The 20876-nt window shown below is 52.2% G+C and overlaps 1 protein-coding gene across 10 annotated transcripts in view; it reads right to left on the reverse strand.

Annotated features, from left to right (window-relative positions):
• Positions 1 to 2394: 2394 nt before the first annotated feature.
• Positions 2395 to 20876, reverse strand: part of A4GALT (alpha 1,4-galactosyltransferase (P1PK blood group)) — a gene marked incomplete at its 5' end in the record, with an annotated part of 44007 nt that continues 25525 nt past the window's right edge. For 5 of the 10 annotated variants that reach the window (XM_081309342.1, XM_081309339.1, XM_081309343.1 and 2 more), the window contains 2 exons: positions 2395 to 4147; positions 5365 to 5504. In XM_081309342.1, coding sequence (XP_081165468.1) covers positions 3041 to 4147; positions 5365 to 5504 — 1247 coding nt within the window. In that variant the 3' untranslated portion in view covers positions 2395 to 3040. Of the gene's footprint in view, positions 4148 to 4685; positions 4998 to 5364; positions 5505 to 20876 lie in introns of all 10 variants that reach the window. The other 5 variants (XM_081309347.1, XM_081309348.1, XM_081309340.1 and 2 more) reach the window with 3 other exon arrangements.

The raw sequence follows: 20876 nt of genomic DNA on the forward strand, positions 1-20876 counted from the left end.
GCTCTGGACTCATCCCAGCCGGCCTTCTTGCTGCCCTGAGCTCAGAAAGCCAAGGCCTGGGTTCGAATCCTGACACTACCACCTAGTTTCTTAGTCTTGGTTTCCCCACATGGTAAGTGGGGGGCAAAGATAACACTTTTAATAACTAAAAAGTTATTAGAAGAGGTAAAATGGGGCTGGGGACGTGGCTCAAGCGGTAGCGCGCTCGCCTGGCATGCGTGCGGCCCGGGTTTGATCCTCAGCACCACATACCAACAAAGATGTTGTGTCCGCCGAGAACTAAAAAATAAATATTAAAATTCTCTCTCTCTCTTTAAAAAAAAAAAAAGAGGTAAAATGACATTGTAGTTGGAGAAATGACTGGCTTAGAATCCATTGTCTTCACGGGCCATTCACTTGGTTCCACGCCTCTTGGTTCATTTGATAGTCACAACCCTGTTAGGAGGCGGGCTCCACCCAGCTTCTCCGTGCAAAAGAGAAGCCAGGCAGAGCCCTGGCCAGGGCTCAGAGACAAGGAGAGAGGCAAAGAGGATCTCTGGGTCCCCTGCCCTCTTTTTGACACCAGCCCGGAGTTTCTCCCAGCCCAGATGAGGTGCAAGAATATAGCATAATGTTGGGTGGGGGCCTCTGGCGGGCTGGGGTGAGGATGCTGGGCTCCTCCCAGCCTGGAGGGCAACCAGTCTTTCTCCTGTTCCTCAGCCCCACCCTCAATCTCCCACCTCAATCCTTACAGCAGTTGCATCCAGAGGCCTGCATGGGGCAGGCAGGGCAGGGTGGCACCCTCACCATCCAGGCTGCTGGATGGAACAGCCTCACCAGAACTTGGAAGGGAGAAAAGCAGCCTCCTCCCCTGCCCCTGTGCTGCCCAGTTTCTCAGAGGTGGCTGCCAGGAGCATCGAGAGTTCTCCCTCCCAGTCTTGGACGGGGCCCTGCCTGGCAGGATGCGAGGAGGGTCTGGGGCCAAGGTTGCCTCCTGGATCCTATTTCCAGGACACGGACCTCTGGGAAGGCCTGCACACTCTTGGCCGCCTGCAGTCATACAGATGGGGTGGCGGCTGCCTGCTCTGGCTGCCTCTCTGGGTCAGGGGCCAAGGATCTCTTACTGGCACTCTCTGGGTAGAGACAGGCCAGGGCTGTCTCTTCTGGGTCCTCAGCTCTGCAGGGACAGACAGGTGCCCACATAGCTGCATGAATGCCTTGCCCCCACAGTATGATCCTGAGCCCACCTCCAGGAATGACCCCAGCCGACTCTCCCCTTCAAGATCTTGGTGGGGACAGGCCAAGAACCCAACAATCATGGACGATGAGCTGTGGGGCAGGAGGAGGGGTACTCGGGAGGCTTCCTGGAGGAGACCCCGGCACTGTGGGGAGGAACAGGCATTGGTTGGTGAAGATGGCTGAGGGGGGCATCGCAAGCCACATGGGCTCAAACATTGAGCACCCACACACTCCTAGGGTGAAGTGAAGGTAGCAAAATTAAGTTGGGTGTGGCCTGGGAGGGAGGCAGGGCCTCGTCTTGGGGCCTTCGAGGCTGGGCTCAGGAGCTACTCCTGCTCCGTGGCCCACGGGGAGTCGTGAAAGAGCAATGCCAGACCCTAAGAGACCGTCTCACTTGTCCAATATATGGTCACACGAATGACCTGTAGTATTAAAGTAAAACTGGTAATTCTAAAACATTATTAAAATTTAGGTAAAATGATATTGTAGTTGGAGAAATAATTGGCTTAGAATCCATTGTCTTCGTAAGATAGATAGATAGATAAATCTCCTGGTCCCGAATCCCCTAGAACTGACAGCTGGCTCCTCAAGGTGTCACCCCCCCAGTGGGCAGGTGGAGTCCAGAGGCCCCAGAACGCCTCTCCTCCCACCACTGAAGAACAGCCCACTGTCCCAGGGCTGCTGGCAGCACCCCAGGCCTCCTGGGGGTGCTTCTCCTGCCTGGAAGGAATGCCCAGCCCTCAGAGGCCAATCCCACAATGTGAGCCAGCTGGGGCCTGGCCCTGCAGAGAGTCCTCCTCTGGCTCAGACCTAGGCCACCCAGCAGGACACTATGGCGCTCCCTGGACCTCACCCAGGCTCCACGGAGAGTCCTGTGGGCCCCGTAGACCCTCATAGGTTCCTCGCTGTGACTCCCACCAGGGGGTCTGGTATCCTCATTTAGCCCCATTTAACTTAAAACAGATTCAGGCTTATTATGGGGTGGAAATGGGAGGGGCTCAGGGACTCAACCTAGACTGTTTGTGTCTGGGAAAATAAAGGGGGAAATGGACTCCTCCCACCAGAAGCTCAGTGAGCCCCCCATCACCCGGGGGCTGACCTGGAGGCCACTGTCGGCGGCTGCATGACCCCCGCGGCTTCCCGGGCTGAATGCATGAAGGCACAAGGACCACGAGGCGCTGGACATCGAGCCACGTTTATTATAATTATTCTCCTGAGTTTATAGGAGGGTCTTTCAAATTCTTCCCCTGAATCAAAAGACTTCCTCAGCCCTGTGCCCATGAAGCGGGCAGCTGGCACAGGTCACCTGAGCAACATCCCTGGGTGAGAGAGGATGGAGCCCCCAGTCCAGCGCTGCCCCCTCAGTCCTCCCCAAATAAACCTCCCATGCCTGGATCTGCACCTGCGCTCTCTGCTGTGGCCGCCTCTGCTCTGCCCGGGAGCCCGTCCCTCCTTCCTTGTCCCCTCGGCTCAGGTCTCCCGGAGCTCCCCTCAGGGGCCCTCAGCCACCACTGGCTGGGCTCCGGGTGTCACCCAGGAAGTTGCTTTGCCGTTCCAGGTGGGAGGTGCACTCTTCTTGCCACGTGTCTGGACAGCCTGCCGGGCTCACCGGGCACTCCCGATGGTTCTGGAATCCTCTGTGGGCCTCTGACCCGAGCCAGGGCGCCAGCCGAGGGGGTTCCCACCAGGCTTACCCCTGCCTGGAGCAGCTGCGGGGCCTGTGGAATGTGCTCAGGCCTCAGCCTGCCCCATGCCCGGCTGTGGCTGCTCGGACCTCCCTCTCCTGCCCGCCCACCTCCAGGAGAGGCGCCAGGCCAGCTCCTCACAAGTACATCTTCATGATCTTATGTGTCGTGGGGCAGTAGCGGGCGTGGAGCTGGGCCAGCAGTGCCCTGGACGTGGCCTCGAAGCGCGTGCCCTGGCTCTTCTTGTTCCACACGTGGACAGCGTAGGTGGCATTGAGCAGCCGAGTCAGCTCCTCGGGCCTGATCTCCTCAAAGTACCTCTTCCAGCTCTGCCAGGGGATGGGGTAGAAGGCCTCCCGGGGCAGGGTGGTGACCCCGCGGCAGGTGTGGCTCTCCCCCAGGCTACGGATGGAGCACCACTTCTTGAAGACCCGCGTGAGCAGCTGGGGCCCCTGGTGGCCCCATATCCAGCCGTTGTAGTGGGCCACGAAGTCCCGCATGCACAGAGCCAGGAACTCGTGCTGCCGCTCGAAGGCCAGGAAGGCCCCGTTAAGGACGTAGCGGGACTGGGTGCCCAGCACGTTGGTCAGGTTCCTTAGGTTCTTGAGGACGATGAAGTCCGTGTCCAGGTAGATGCCGCCGAATTTCCAGAGCAGCGCGATCCTGGAGGCGTCGGAGAGCACGGGCAGCAGGTAGGGCTCCCAGCGCCGCCGCGCGGCCCGGTACCAGGCTGCCAGCGGCGTGTCCCGGAACAGCTCCTCCAGGTCCAGCGGGAGCAGCTGCACGTTGGGGAAGCAGCCCAGGAGCGAGAGGCCCAGGTGCCGGGGCAGGGGCGCATGGCCACCGGGCAGCCCCTTCATCAGGACCACCACCTGGGACTCGGGGTGGGTCCTGGCGGCTGACTCCACGGAGCACATGAACAGGAAGTTGGGGTTGGTCCGGTCTGAGGTCTCCAGGAAGAAGATGTTGCCTGGAGGGGGGGTGCTGGAGGACGGGGCTGGGGGCATGAGTGGGGGGCAGGGGATGTCCACAGGCAGGCTATAGAGCTGCCCTTGGTCCTTGGGCTCTCCCACGACATGCCAGTAGATCATGACAGAGACAAAAAACGTGAACTTGAAGCCGATGATGAACAGGGTGCAGACCCGCTGCCTGGGGGTGCCCCGGAGGAGCCGCAGCAGGCAGTCGGAGGGCTTGGGCATGGTCTCCCCGATCACACAAGGAGCCTCCCGTGGGAACTGGCTGGTCTGCAAGAGATGAGCACCATCATTCAGGCAGACCACGCGCATCCCCGACCCGCTAGAGAAGGGCTTCCAAGCCCAGCGTCCGGGCGGATCCCAGCCACCGGCTGCTCACCTGGGTTGGGAGCAGTGGGCCACAGACTTGCTCTCTGTAACAAACCCGAGACCCTGGAGGATGGGGCCAGTGTCACCTATGGTGTGTAGCCAGGCAAGGACTCTCGGAAGTGATGGCCTTGCTACCCGACACCTAGGCCTCTGCCTGGTGAGGCCTGCCTCCCTGGGCCTGCTGGGGTGGGCAGCCTGTCCTATGAGAGCCAGCTCAGGCTGCCCTTAGATGCATGACCAGGGCAGATCCCCACAGGCCTCGCAGATGCTGAGCGTGAAGACGGCAGCTCAGGCCACAGCCTGTAACCTTTACTGGTACTACTGCCTCTGGACACTCACTCTTCCCTGGTGACCTTCATATGGCCAGTTGCTGAAACAAGTGGCTGGGAGAATAAGACAGGCTTGAGCCCTGTTCCCCAGGGCAGGGCCGTGTGAGTACCTGGGAGGCACAGGGCGCCCAACCCTGCCTGAGCTGGCAGTGAGACCTGGGCAAGTCACTGAACTCGGAGCCTCAGTCTCCCATCTGCAGGACAGGAGCACTGGAGGCCACTGGAGAGTCACATTCTTTTATTCATTCAGTAGACACGAATCTTCCCCTACAGGCCAAGCGACTTCTTCCATGTGGGGGCCATGCTCATCTCCGTCTTCCAGATGAGGAAAGGGAGGCACGAGACTCTCCAAACCTCACCTGGAGTCCCAGAGCCACAAGTGGCAAGGCTGGGGACCATGAGCTCACAGCTGCACCACCTGCCTGGAGAGGGCACGGAAAGGTGCCCAGTGTCAGAGGCACTTGGCCACAGTGCCCTGTTCCATAGTCACTACTAACAGCAACTGACCTCCTTATTCCACACCATGTTTACAACCCTTGGAAAGTCCCAGGAACACCTGCATCACTTTTCTTTAAGGGCTAAGAAACATGGGCACAAAGGGGTAGAGAGATGGCTCAGGCTGGGTGCTAATAGGAGCTGGGAATCAGCTCCCTCCTACGACAACTGGAAACTTCAAGTGGCTGCCCCACCACTTGAGGGTAGTGCTGGGAGCCTGGGGCTTGAGCAATAGGCTGGACTCCCTGGGGTGGAGGGCAGGGAAGCTCGACCACTTCTCTGGTTGCAACTGACCAGCCTGGGCAGCCCACTGCAGAGAGGCGGGGATCTGCGCAGTCTGCAGGCCTCCTGGAGACATGCCCGGCTCAGCAGCTGGCCTTCTCCGACAACGGGACCGTGGCCTTTCCACACACTCTTGACGCCTGCACGTTCATCTGCAAAAGATGGCAAGAGACAGAATGAGGAGGGCTGCAGGCTGTCTGTTCCCTTGCTCAGCCCCGCAGGGAACGCTTGCAGGGTCAGGCCCTGTGCTGCACCTGGGAGCAGGCAGGAATTAGACAGAGGCTCCCCTGCAGGAGCTCTGGGCCTGGTGGGGGACATTTGGAAACAGATGGGACAACAGGATCAATGACTCCCCAGGGGAAAAGACATTTGGACGGAGCACCAGGGTGAGAAGGCAGAGTGTGTTGGATGGAGGAGGCAGAGACCGGTCTGCAGCTCCACAAGACTCTCAGCACAAGAGTGGAGTGTGGGGGACCCTCTCTCCCCAGTGCCCAGCAGGGCGCCAGCACACAGTATGCACAAAGGAAGTCAGTTCACTGGCTCATCATCTCGCGCTCTCATTGACTGGCTCACACCTGGCAGCCAGAGAGATGCTTTAGAAGTCAGAGCTGGGCACAGGGGCCAAGGGCAGAGGATCACTTGAGCTCAAGAGTTCAAGATCAGCCTGGGCAAGGCAGCCAGAGCTCATCTCAAGAAGCCAGAGTCAGCCCGGCACTGTGGCACACGCCTGTAATCCCAGTGGCTTGGGAGGCTGAGGTAGGAGGATCAAGAGTTCAAAGCCAGCTTCAGCAATGGTGAGGCGCTAAGCAACTCAGTGAGACCCTGTCTCTAAATAAAACACAAAATGGGGCCGGGGATGTGGCTCAGTGGTAGAGCGCCCACCTTGCACGTGTGAGGCACTGGGTTCAATCCTCAGCACCATAGAAAAATAAATAAAGTATTTTGTCCAACTACAACTAAAAAAATTTTTTTAAAAAAAGTAACAAAATAGGGCTGGGATGTGGCTCAGTGGCTGAGTGACCCTGAGTTCAATCCCCAGTACCAAAAAAAAGAAAAGAAGCCAGAGTCAGGCCCCACTGCTGGAGGCTCCACACCCCTGACCTCAAGTCCCACCTCTGCTTTAGCCACACGGGGCCTCCAGCTCTGACTCAGGTCTCACGCAGCCACTACCATGGGGCCCTGGCACCTGCCACTGCCCTGCTCAGATCGCTCTCTCCACAAGTGCTCACAGGGCTCTTCTCAGACCTTCACCCCCAACTCATCTCCTCACCGAGACCCACCCTAAAATTCCAAGGCCGCCATTTGAGAGCCCTGCTGCAGCCGACCCTCTGGGCTCTCACCCTGACTCACGGCCCCTCTCTTCCTTGTTTGGCCCCTGTGCTTGGAACGGGGCTCCACGGGGGCAGGTGTGTTGGGCCCAGGACTGTGCCCAGCTCTCGAGGTAGACTCCACAAGGGCTGAGCGGGAAGGCTGGGGCACAGCTCGGGGCGCAGCACCCACGGAGCACGCCGAGGCCCAGGTTCCATGGAGAGTGAGTCGATGGACAGGGTGGACCAGGGGGCGAGTGAACAGGGAGCCGTGAGAAGAGCGGCGCCAGAGCCCAGAAAACCGCTGGGACCCACAGGTCCTCGTGACAGAGCTGAGTGGTAAACCAAGACTGTGCCCACTTCCCCTCTTGTTCCTGCAGGGAGGGAAGCTGGTTTGGTCCTGAGCATTTTTAACCTAATGTGGGCCACACTGCTAGGTGGGACAGACAGGTAGACGGACAGCCGGGAAGCCTCAAGCAAGGCCTGGCTACTTGGGACCCTCGTGCCAGAAGGATCTGAGTCCACCGCGGGGTGGGCGGGGGCTAGGTCTGACATGGGGACAGGAAATGCTGCCCGCACCCTCGCCTGACCATAGCTGGGGGTGCCAGGCTCGGGTGGTACCATATATGGTGCCAGAGCCCATGACCCAGGAATAGAAGCTGTGTATGGGGCCAAGTTGGCCACAGCCCAATACCCGAATGACCTCAGGCTCAAAGCATGCTCTTGGTCCCCTAAATGGGCTTTGAAGCTGTGGCACAAGTCCTGGTCCTTGTCAACCGGGCCTGGAACACCCCTGCCATCTCCTCCTGCCTCCAGGCTTCCGGCCCTGTGGCCAGCAAGCGAGTTAACCATTGTCACTTTGGGCCTTTCCACGGTTCCCTGTTGGGAGGACCCCCACTCCCATGATTCATCTCAGGTAAGAGGCAAGGGTAAGCAGGGCGAGGCGGTGGACACGGCCTGGACCCACCGTGGGGAGTGTGGACACCGGAGCCGGGCCCCAGCACAGGGAGCAGCTTTCTAAGCTGGCGGTCAGCACCCCTCAGGGCCCGCATCCACGTCTGCTTCCCCAGGAAGAGCCCCTCTGGCCCTCTCTGGGCTCCCGTGTCCAGCCTTGCTCAGGCCAGCCCTGGCTGACTGTGGCCCAAAAGCAGAGTCATGGGGATGGTCAGATCTGGTCCACAGCAAGCCCCACGAACCCGGCCTCCACGCTGAGTGGCTCCCCGAGTGCCAGCGCTGGGCCCTTGGAGAGCCAGGTGTCCTGATGGGGACATGGAGAGGGAAGGGGACTCAGGCAAGGGAAGAGCAGGGCCTCGGGCCTCGGTTGGGGGCTTCACAGCTTCCCCTGCTCCCTGCGGGCAGCGTCTGCACTTTCATAACCTTCTGGAGGGACGCGAATCCCCCCCCCCCCAGTCTCCATCCAGCAGAGGGAGAGGAGAGAGGGTGGCCAGTTCTTAGTCAACCTCCTGTGGCTGCCAAACAGATCGCACAGACTCGGTGGCTTAACACTGACATTCTCGCACAGTTCCAGAGGGCAGGAGTCCAGCGTCAAGGCACCAGCAGGACGGCATTCTCTTCTCAGGCCCCAGGAGGACCCTTCCTGCCTCTTTTGGCCCCTGTTGGCTCCGGGCATGGCGGGGCCTGAGGCTGCCCTGCGCCAGCTCTGCCGCCTTCTCACCCCCTTGTCCAGCGTCCCCTCTGTCTCTTTCGACACTCGCCATCAGATTCACAGCCCAGCTGGGTCATCAGCACGAGTCTCTCATCTCAGGACCCTTAATCACCTCCGCAAAGATGGCTTCCCACCGAGGTCACACTCGCAGGTGGGTCAGGACACCCAGGACTGTCTCTGAAGCTCTGTTGGTCCCACCACGCTCCGCCCTGGAACCACCCTGAGAAGGGAGACAGTCTGTCCGCAAGTCCCAGGTGGAGAAGCCGAGGCTGCGGCACAGAGCGACTTCCTCACGTCACAGAGGATCAGAGGCACAGTGGGGATGAGGACCCAGGGCCTGACCTGGGGCCCAGGGCTGCATCCCCTCTCCGTGCACCGATGTCTTGCAGCCCTGGCTTCACGGGGCCCTTCTCAGAGGGGCCCTCCTTGGCCACATGGCCTTACTTCTGGTCACTTCGTGGGGTGGAAAGCAGACTGAGACCAGGGGAGCCATGTGTGGGGACTGGGAGTGTCCTGGGGACTGTGAGGGTGAGGGCGCAGGGCAGGCAGGGGAAGACCTGGGCCGAGGGGCCCCACAGGGGCACTCAGAGCAGCCCCTCAGGAGGCAGCAGTGAGGGCCACGCATTGGGAGCCTTTTCTCTGACAGGATGACCAGGGGTTTCTCTGTGCAGGATCCATCCAGGGGCTGGGAGGGAGGGACATTCAGGGAGCATGACCCTCTGGCCCTCTTCCGCCCAAGGCCAGCAGCCTTTATCAGGACCCCCAACTCTCGAGATTGGCCAGAGCGGGGTGGAAAGACTTGTTTCCAGTAGGAGTACCGGGTAGGCGATGCAGGGACCTGAACTGTAGTGATTGGCCAGCGCCTTGTGCTTCAGGACAGGAAGGTGTGGTCCTCAGTGTGCCCCCACCCTTCTGCCTTGGGTTTGTGAAATCCCAGGTCCTCCCTGACCCACGTGTCCCCAGCAGCCCTGGCTCTTGCTGAGCTCTGTAAGAGTAGAGAGCTGGCCTGGGCTTGTGCCCACCTGTGCCTGGGCTTGTGCCCACCTGGGCCTGGGCTTGTGCCCACCTGTGCCTGGGCTTGTGCCCACCTGGGCCTGGGCTTGTGCCCACCTGTGCCTGGGCTTGTGCCCACCTGGGCCTGGGCTTGTGCCCACCTGGGCACTGTTTACCAGGTAGCTCGTGAAGCCTCCTGGGGCTCTGCGAGGACACTGTGATTGTCCGCATTTGGCAGGGAGAACCTGCCCCCAAACCAAAAACCCTGGAAAAAGTAATCCCAGCCCCAAGGAAAGAATAGAAAGTCATGATACCAGTGCTGGAGATGAGACGGGCAAATTGAAAGGTATCTGATGAGGACCCTAGTGAGAACTGATAGATCTCAGGAAAAAAAAAATGCAGAAGACCAAGCCATCTCCTAACTGAAGGCCAGACTGCAGGCAGGACCCAGGAGAACTGACTCCATGATCTGAGCAGCAGCGCCCGTCTGCAGTCCTGGCTACTTGGGAGGCTCAGGGAGGAGGATGGCTCCGGCCAGGAGTTTGAGGCTAGTCTGTGCAGCACCGAGACCCCATCTCAAAAAAGAAAAGAGTGCAGGGGGCAGGGAGGTATGGACAAAATCAAACAGGTAATCAGACATAAAAGAATCCAAGAAGGACAAAATAATAATAACAAGATGGATCCAGGAACTCTGTCTAAGAGACCCAACACACGCACAACTGGAGACCCCGGAGCAACTGACAGAATCAACGTTCACAATGATAACTCAGGAAAACCTCCCTGAAATAAGACCCGATTTTATGAGTCAAAGGAGGACACCACGTACTAGCAAAAACAGGGACGCCAAGTGGCACATCCCCAACGGTGTAGCATAATCCCTGGACTTTAAAGATACGAGACAAAAAGATGGGAGTCCTCATGACGCCAAGAGAAGCGGGTCTGCCTCAGGCTGCTGGACAGAGAGCCAGGGCAGGTCCTCAGGTCCCCAAGGAAGGGAAGTCTGAGGCAGAGATTCGGCCATTCTGTTCCCAGCCCGGAGGGACGTTACAGTCCATGTAGAAATGACACGGCCAAGACCAGACTGGCAGGGATGGCGGGGACAGCAACAAGCTGATCGCTGTGTCCTATTTAACTGCTGGGACAAAAGCTGAAAAAGCCACCAGTGGACGTTTAGGCACCTTTAAGATGCAAAGATGACCACAGTGAGGGGTAATGCCACCTTATTGAATTTGATACACCAGTGTTTATAAGATGCATTGTTACGTTATGTGACACTAAAAAGTTGAAAATGCTGCCAATCACACCAGGACGCTTCGGTTTACAATGTAGAATTTAAAAAAAAAAATTTTTTTAGTTATAGTTGGGCACAATACCTTTATTTTATTTTATGTGGTGCTGAGGATCGAACCCAGCACCTTGCACGTGCTAGGTGAGCGTTCTACCGCTGAGCTACAGCCCCATGTAGAATTTTTTAAAAAATGTTTATTTTTTAGTGGTAGTTGGATACAATACCTTTATTTTATTTATTTATTTTTATGTGGTGCTGAGAATCAAACCCAGGACCTCGCATGTGGGAGGCCAGTGCTCTACCACTGAGCCACAACCCCAGCCCCTAGAATTTTTATTTAGAAAGAAATATTCTTTTTCTTCCCCAGAGTGCTGGGCCTCCAGGAGGCTAGGTGGATACTGTCCCCTAAGCGAAGCCTGATTCCTCTGAATGACTTTGGCTCAGGTGGGGGCATCCACCGCCACCTCCCACAGCAGCAAGTGCCTGGGTAATCAGCAGTGGCTCCCTCCCAGCCCCAGGACTATTGCCCAAGCTGCAGATACTCTCCTGCCCCCGGCGTTGCATGTGTGGGCAAGGGTGCCATCCTGAAGGCTGCTGGACACAGCTCTCAAAGGGGTGAGGATGGAAACACCCACCGGTACAGAACCTCTCAACAGAGCAGCTAAAATGAGACCCGACAAGAGAAAGGCAGCGGACAGCAAGAGACACAAGTGTTAGTCACAGAAGAAAAATCAGGACATGTTGAAAGAAAGAGGGAGCTGGGATCAGTACAGACCCAGATACAAACATAACAGTCACCACTAAAACAAAATGCTGGAGAGACCAAAGACAGCTACCAATAAATATAAAGAGGATGAACTCGCCTGTATTTAAGAAGAAAAAGTGTGTCTCTTGTTTTGTTTTTTTTGGGGGGGTTGGTGCTGGGAATCAAACTTAGGGCCCGTTATCACTGAGCTACACCCCCCAGCCCTTTTTATATTTTGAAACAGGGTCTCCCTAAATCACCCAGGTTGGCCATGAACTTGTGACCCTCCTGCCTCAGCCTCCAAAATGTTTAGATTAGATCCCAAGCAAAACCCAATTTGATGCTGCATTCAAATGAAGTGATTTAGAATGGTTCAAAGTAAGAGCAGGAGCAAAGGTGTGTAGACAAATACAAACTGGGTTGGGTCAGTGACACACGGCTGTAATCCCAGCAGTTTGGGAGGCTGAGGCAGGAGGGTCATGACTTCAAAGCCAGCCTCAGCAACTTAGTGAGGCCTAAGCAACTCCGTGAAACCCTGTCTTTAAAATACACAAAAGGGCTGGGGACGTGGCTCAGTGGTTAAGCCACCCCAACCCCTTCAATCCCCAAACAAACCAACAAACTGGCATCAAGCTCAGTTCAAGACAAACATGATTTAATGAGCCATAGAAGACAATCTATAATGCTGATGGTATAATTCATAGTCAAAGGGCCAGGCAGTCAGGGTAATGGTCCCAATTAAGGTTGGGCCTTTTTCAAATGTGAAGACCATGATTAAAAAAAAATTTTAAAAAAGAGCAAAAATAAAAATAAAAAAGATCATGAGGCTCACTGGTGGGAACATTCTAGAAACTCCTTTAGGAAATGGAAGGTGGGGGTGAACCCCAAAGGGAGTTACAAGCAGGATTGAAACAAAGTCTCTGGGACCCAGCCAATGTCCAGGTACTTTCCCGACACTTGTGTAACATGGATTTGGATCAATGCTCAAATGCAGATGCTCCCCGAGGTTAACACACCAAAATGGGTTTTCGGCTTAGGGGACAGTGTCCCACCCTGGGGGAGTTCCCTCTCTCTTAAATAAAACCCACTCAGTTCACTCTTGCCTTCTGTTATTACTCATGGATTTCATTCTTCAAGTTTACAGACAAGAACCCAGAGGGAAACTGGCAAACCCAGAGTGAGTCTCATCTCACACTCTGGTTTCTGCAGCAATTTTGAAGAAGAAAGTCCAGGGACTCCAAGATAAACAGATTAAAGCACACGAGGGGAATGTTCACCTCACTTCTCACAGTCCAAGGAACATTAAAGAGAACACTCCTAAATGAGAATTCAGAAGACCTCGTTAAAACAATCACTGAGATACCACAATATTTCAAACCCTCAATCCCAATAATAGAGAATGTACTTTCTTTTCAAGATTTGAGATAAGGGATCATTCATGACAATTGGCTACATACCAGTCCACAAGGAAAAATCTCAATAACATCCAAAAATATGTTTTAAAAAACATATCATCACAAGAGTATAATTAGTTTAAAAATCAGGAAAAAACATTTTTAAATACCTTGGGGTAACTTTTAGATCACAAAGAAAATACAAACTGAATTTGTGGTATGCCTATAAAATAAGAATACTCAAAATACTATGTAGCCAGGCACAGTGGTGCACACCTGTAATCCCAGCGATTCAGGAGACTGAGACAGAAGGATTGCAAGTTCAAAGCCAGCCTCAGCAATTTGCAAGACCCTAAGCAACTTAGTGAGACCCTGTCTCAAAAACAAGGAAACAAAACATTAAAAGGTAAAGCTCAGTGGTTAAGCACCCCTGAGTTCAATTCATGGTAGCAAAAAAGAAACAGTACAAACTATGTAACCAAATCTATAGGCTACAACTACAAGAATAATAATCAGAAGAATATTTTGTATCCAATACATGTAAACCAAACAGAAAAGATAAAGATAAACAAATGAAGTACAGCCTAAAAATGTTAGAAAAAGAACCATAAGATAAACAGAAATAATTTATAAGGATTAAAGCAGAAATAAGCTGGGCATGGTAGTGCACACCTATAATCTCAGTGACTCTAGAGGCTGAGGCAAGAGGTTCACAAGTTCAAAGCCAGCCTGGGCAACAGCAAGACCACCCCCCTCCAAAATAAAAAAATAAAAAGGGGTGGAAATGTAGCTCAGTGGTGGAATCCCCCTGTGTTAAATCCCAAGTACTTCAATAAATAAATATTTTTAAAAAGAAAGAAAGAAATGCCAAATGAAAAAATAACCAAAGAGCAGTGAATTTTTTAAAAAATAAAATAGTACTTTCTAAGGGCTGGGGTTGTGGCTCAATGGTATGGTGCTTGCCTAGCACATGCGAGGCCCTGGTTCAATCTTCAGCACCACGTAAAAATAAATAAATAAAATCAAGGTATTGTGTCCAACTTAAAAAAAAAGATTTAAATTAAAAAAATAGTACTTTCCAAATAAAATGTAAAACCTGAATAAAATAATTTCTAGACAAATGAAATAAATAGATCAAAACTGATCTCCAAAGGGAGTCTACACAGGCTGAGGTCTATTTAAGAAATAAAATTGTTAAGAAAAAAAATACAACTGGGCTGGGTGCGGTGGCACGAGCCCATAATGCCAGCAGCTGGGGAGGCTGAGGCAGGAGGATCACAGTGTCAGCAAAGTCGAGGTGCTGAGCAATTCAGTGAGACTCTGTCTCTACATAAAGTACAAATCAGGGCTAAGGATGTGGCTCAGTGGTCGAGTGCCCCTGATTTCAATCCCTGGTCCCACCCCGCCCCCCAAAAAAATAATAAATTGTAGAAGAGCCACCATTACTAAAGAAAAGCATCAGGGCAAAACATTTTTTAAATTAATTTGTTTTTTGGGCACTGGGGATTGAACCCAGGGCTGCTCTACCACTGAGCCACATCTCCAGCCCTTTTAATTTTTTTGAGACAGGGTCTTGCTAAATTGCTAGAGGCTGGCTGTAAGGATGACCTTGACCTAAGAAGGGCTTTAGCTTAAGTAACTCCATTTTGAAATAAAAGTGCAGTCCCCACCAGGCACGCCTATGGAGCCCTCCAATAGGGTCATCATCGTAGCCTGGTAAAATAAGTCACTTGCCATTTGCCTTCACGCTGATAAAGGCTAAAGGTGAGAGATCAGGGCAGAGACCACCAGACCAGATGGCTTGATCTCAGAACGAAAGACCTCACTGAGAAACCCAGTAACAGCTGATAGGGATTGAAAGGGAGGTCAGAAGCCCCAAAATTTAGCATAAATGATGGAGCAAATGAACAGACATTCGGCCAGCCGACACTGATGCCCACAAGCCTGAGAGCCTGGTGAGGACCTGGGCTGACATCCCAGCTCTTCTCATCTGCCTGATCCTCTGCATCGTCCTCGCCACCCTCAAACTCTGCAGCAGCCTCCGACTCTGGTGAGACAAGGACTTCTTCTTAGGACCACCTCCTCAGCCAGCCGTCAGCTCCACCCCAGGAGAACCCTCTGTCAGTTCCCGCCCTGGTCGCTGCCGTCTCGCTGTGGTCTGAGTGAGGGTGCATCTGCTGGACTTGACCTGGCACTTGAGCTCAGCACGCGGAGCGAATGTCTGTGTAGGTCTGTCATGGTGAAGTGTGTTTGCAGTGCTTAGCGTTAACTTAGAATTGTTTGCTTTGAATTGTGTCTACTGCAGTGCCCAGGATTAAGGATTATCATTCCTTGATTAAGAACCTATGGAGTGAAATTGTGTTGAGTGATTTGAATAAATAAAGCACTGAAAAGGGCAGAAGCTCGTGGACATGCTTTATCTCTTCCCTCCACTGCAGACGTCCTGCTTTTGCCCATCCAAACACTGGCCTTGAACCACTGATCCTCTGCCTTTGCCTCCTGAATCCCTGGGATTGTAGGCACCTGCCACCAGGCCAGCTGAGCAAGACATTAAAAAAAATTTTTTTTTTGTAGATGTAGATGGATAAAATACCTTTATTTAATTAATTAATTTATTTTTATGTGGTGCCAAGGATCAAACCCGGGTGGGCCTCACACGTGCAAAGCAAATGCTCTGCCACCGAGCTCCAGCTCCAGCCTTGAGCAAGACATTTTTAGGAGGAATTCTCCAGACTCTTAAATAACACAGAAAATTTAAACTGCTCTGTAACAAAATATAGGAAGGAAATTTTCTCTAAAAAATTCTAAGTACAGTAGGGATACCAAAACCTGACAAAGACTGTACCGAATACTCTATTTTTCAATTTTTGAAATGAATATTATTATTATAAAGACCCTAAATAAAATATAAGCAAATTGGCCTGGGGATGCAGCTCAGGAGTAGAGCACTTGCCTAGCATGCACGAGATCCTTGGGTTCAATCCCCAGCACTGAAGATTAAACAAACAAAAACCAAGCAAACAGGATTCAGCAGAATGACATGTGAGAGGAAAAAAAACATCCAATCCAAACGGGGTTTATTCCAGGATGGTTTGGTACTAGGAACTCATTAACATAATTAATCAGCCTAATAGATCTAAGTAGAAAAATCATCTGGCTAGCCCCAGTGACTTTAAAAATATTTTGAATAAAATCAACAACATTTGCTTTTGTTAACTTAGAAATTAATGAACATTTCCTTAACAAAGTTACACAGAACAACACAAAGGTCAGAAGCCAGATTCACACTCAGGGGCTTAGATCAATCTGGGGTCAGGAAAAAGCAAGACTCCACCCCTGACCACTGTGCTGAATGCACTCACCAAAGCCACTTGACAACAGGGAGAAATCAGAGGCAGACGCTGGAAGAGAAATAGTTAAGGCTGCTCTGTTCTTGCCTGGGGCGCAGTGCCTGTAATCTCAGAGACTTGGGAAGCTGAGGCAGGAGGATCACAAGTTCAAAGCCAGCCTCAGCAACTTACTGAGGCCTTGTCTCAAAATAAAAATTTAAAAGGGCTAGGGATATGATTCAGTAATTAAGTGCCCCTGGGTTCAATCCCAGGTACCAAAAAAAAAAAAAAAAAGAAAGAGAAAAAAGTCAACAAAAGGTGTTTGAAATCTGTGTGAGAAAATTCTTAAAAAGTAAACTTGAACAAAGGGAAAGACAAACTGTACTTCTGGACAGAAGGCTCAGCTCTGAGCCAATTTTCTGAGCCAATTTATAAATCATATGTGATTGTGAAGTTAGACAATTGAGAATAAAGTTGATATAGAAAAATAAACAGGCAAGAATCTACAGAGACTCTGAGGAGGAAAGAGCGGCCGGCCCTGGTGATATGAAAACACCCCTATAAAGTTTCAATGACTTAAGCCACACAGCCTTGGCATATGATCAGAACAGACCAACGAAGCAGGAGAACTCACAGAAGCGATAGGGCGCCTTCAGGTACAAAGGAAGCAGCTCTCAGACCAGAAGGATTAAAATGGGCCTTTGAACATGAGGTCTTGGGACACTGGGATAGCCCGGCTCACACCTCAGAACCTGCCCCAGGATCAACTCCAAATGTAAACACTAAAACCCATAAAAGTGTAGAACAAAACATGAGAGAAACTTGTTTATAACTTTGGGGTTGGGAACGTTTTGTTAATTTGGCCATAAATTCAGAAGCCATAAAAGAAAAGATGAATGGACATGACCACTGGAAACAACCAAGTCTCTCTACACTCCCCAGACCCCAAACAACTGCCGTCCAGTGAGACGCCTCCAGAGTGCCGGCAGGACTCAGGGACAGGTGCACCTGGAGCACAGAGGGCTGATTTTCCTAATGTACAAAGAGTTCCCAGAAATCCAAGAGAAAAAGACCAACCCCCCCCCCCCAATGGGCAAAGGACGAATCACAGACATGCAAAATGCAACTCTTAAACAAGTGAGCAAGACCAAGGACCTTTATAAGTCAGAGAGATGCAAATGGAAAGGCTGAGATAGCATCTCTCGCCTATCTGATGGGCAAAACCCCCAGCACTTGCCAACACATTCTTCTGGCAAGGCCAAGGGGAAGAAGCCATCATCATGTGGTGGGCAGGGTGCCACTCAGCAGAGGAGGGCAGCTGACCCTCCACCAAAATTACACAGGCACTTCCTCCAGCAGTGAGCCCTCCCATGCTGGGAACTTACTCCACACAAGGGTGACATTTGTACAAGGTCACAAATTTGTTTACAATTGTGAAAGATTACAAAACTCAAGGACTTTCTTGAGAAGCTGAGTCAATAAACAATGACAAGCTGATACCGTAGAGAGTAATGTCTGGGTCCCAAGGCTGCTTTGACTCACTGTTAGGTTCCTGCTCCCACCTCCCACCCTGACCCTAGCACACAGTATGTGCTAAGGCACATACTTTGAACAAATGAGTAAATAATCCTTATCCTGTCCACAAAACCAGGATCCAATATGATAACTAAATCAGAGCAAGCTATTCGCAAACTATAAATCATGTCCAAATGCAAATTTTAGCTGTTAGAAAATGTTATTAATATATCTTGCCTTACCATCTAAGGGTACAAAATAAGGTCACATGCCTTTTACTCTCTCTCTTGAAGTACCTGAGTATTCACCAGTCTCAGGAGTACCTTTCTTGTTTCCTTGAGACTATCCCATCCTCCCCATGTCTCCCCAGAATCTACATGGGAGGCTGGATTTAAGACCAGGCTTAGGCAGTGAGGTTGTGCATTCCTGTAATCCCAGCTACTAGGGAGGCTGAGGCAGGAGGATTGCAACATCAAGGCCAGCCTGGGCAACTTAGCAAGACCCTGTCTCAAAATAAAAAATATATTTTTAAAAAGGGTCTGGGGGAAGGGGTGGGGTTGTGGCTCAGTGATCGGGTGCTTGCCTAACATGTGACGCACTGGGTTCGATTCTCCAACACAACATATAAATAAATGATTAAAGGTCCATCAACATCTAAAACAAACATTAAAAATAAAAGGGTCTGGGGAAGTAGCTCAGAGGTAGAGGGCTCCTGGGTTCAATTCCCAGTACCACCAAAAAAGATTAGGCGGCTGTGGTTGGCTTCCCAGGGGCAAGATGAAATCACTCTCACTGACTTTATGCTAGATAAGGGAGAAATAGTCACCATGAATCTGGGCTCCTATCCATTCCCTCTGGACCCAGGCACATGGCCAGGTGCATAACACAGTGCTCTGGTGGCCACAGAGATGAGTCTTCTGTCACTTGCTCTGCCCAGAGATTGTAGAGATGCAAGCAGCAGGCAAAGATCTTCATCAGACAAATGCACACCTGTGGGGAAACGCCATGCAAAGCGCACCTAAAATTTTCAGCCTGAATTAGGAGAGTCCCGAGTTTGCTCTACTTGAAAAAAAGTTCATGTATTGCTTCACCTTCTCCTTTTCTTACTTTTTGTATTAAAGGTTAAAAATAGGTGTGAAGCTAGGTGCAGTGGTACATGCCTGTAACACCAGCAGCTCAGGAGGCTGAGGCAGGAGGATCACAAGATCAAAGCTAGCCTTGGCAACTTAGGCCCTAAGCAGTTTACCAAGACCCTGTCTCAAAATAAAAAAAACATAAAGGGCGGGGGATGTGGCTCAAGGGTTAAACACCCCTGGACTCAATCCCCAGTACCAAAACAAATAATAATAATAATAATAATAATAATAATAATAATAATAATAATAATAATAAAATAACAGGCAGCTAAATAGACTGCCACCCAGCATCATGGTGACTGGATACTCCCATTCTTCACAATCTTCTGCTAACCGACAGCCAAGCAAGGGTCCAGGTCTGCAGCCACATGAGGAACTGGAGGACATGATGGGAAGTGAAGTAAGCCAGGTTTAGAAAGACAAATACCGTTAGTACTCACTCATTTGTGGAAGCTGACAGTCCATCTCATAGAAGTGGGAAGAACAGAGGTCACTCGAGGCTAGGAAAGGGAAGGGGGAGGGGATGGAAGTAGATAACCAGGACCAAAATAAGTTAGAGAGGGGAATGCCCGTGGTGTTCACAGCACATAGTACAGCCCTGGTCTAGAACAGTTTGTGATACATTTCACAAGGACTAGAAGAGTCCAAAGATTCCCAACCCACAGAAAGCATAAATGTTTGAAGCAATGCCAGCGCTAATTGCTCTGATTTGATCATTACACACTGTGTACAGGTGCTGAATGACATCACCATCCATCATATGTACAGACATCGTGAGTCAATTAGACATTTCTTCTTCAGTACTGCGGATTGAACCTAAAGACACTACACAACTGGGCCACATCCCCAGCCCTTTTTAATTGTATTTCCAGACAGGGTCTCACTAAGTTCCCCAGGCTGTCCTTGAGCTTGCAATCCTTCTGCCTCAGCCTCCCCAGTAGCTAGGGTTGCAGGTGTGTGTCACCATGCCCGGCCCAATTAAACAATTTAAAAATTAAAAAAAAAAAAAAAAAGCTGAAGAAGCCGAGGCACAGCTGGGAAGCCCCGCAGCTGGGCTCAAAGGCCCTTTGCCAGGTGAAAGGGGTCCGCCCAGCTTGGTTCTCCTGGGGAGAGGGTTCCGTGTCATTGGATAAAGAGCCAAGTGGAGGGAAGAGTTTAGCACCACGGAGGCTAACAGTCTGGCCCTTAGTGGGGCTCAGGTGGTTCATGGATGCCCCCAACCCGAGGGCAGCCCTAGAGATCTGCGAGAAGCAGCGAATAGAGGCTTTGCCCACGGGGCGAGCGCCTGTTGGCTGCGTCCTACGCCTGCGCTCTTCCACTCAAGTCCGGCTCCATCCGCGGGCTAAGACTTTGCTTTGACGTGACCCCGGGAGGCCGTGATGCTCCTGCTGGAATGGGCTCATGGTGAGTGAGTGTGGGTACAGGGGAGGGCATGCGGGTACTGGCATGGAAAGGAAGGGTGCTCCCTGGGTCCTGCTGCCGACTCCACACGGTGAGAAGCTCCTGGACCCACTGACATCTGCCCAGAGGGAGACAAAGGAGGCGGAGAGGAGAGGAGAGATTGCTCACCACATACCAGAACAGCAGAGTGGCACCACTCCCCCAAAACCCACCAGACATGTAGGGTCGCGGAGGAATCATGCGCTGAGAGTGCACGGCTTGCGGTCCGCAGGACGAACTTTGAACCCAGCCCTGCCACTCACTGACTGACTCGGGCAGGGCGCAGGGCACTTCCCGTCCCTCTGGAGCCTGTCAACAGGGATGTTAACACCTGCTACCTCCCAAGGAAGAGGGCTCAGGGGATGAGGCTCATGGAAGGCCCCCTCAGCGCTGGCAGCTGGTATCAAGGGGGCTGAGACTGCACTGAGACCTCTAAGGAGACCAAAGCCTGCTCATCAAGTGCCCGCTCAGCCCCCTCCTGGCCTCTGGTCCTTAGGTCCCTCTGGGGCATCCCCTGGACCTCCATTTACAGACCTGCCCATCCTTTTCCAGGGCTTCTGCTCGCTCTCTTTCCCACTCGCTGCTAATGCAGCCAAGACAGCCTCACAAACGCGCACACACAAGTAGAGCAAAACCCCAGCACACACTGCGAAAAGCCCTTCACCACAGGAGACCAGACAGGGCAAAAACCTCACTGATGAGCTCAAGCAA

This window comes from Spermophilus citellus (assembly GCF_964194105.1).
Source record: "Spermophilus citellus genome assembly, chromosome: 10".
NCBI classification, from domain to species: Eukaryota; Metazoa; Chordata; class Mammalia; order Rodentia; family Sciuridae; genus Spermophilus; species Spermophilus citellus.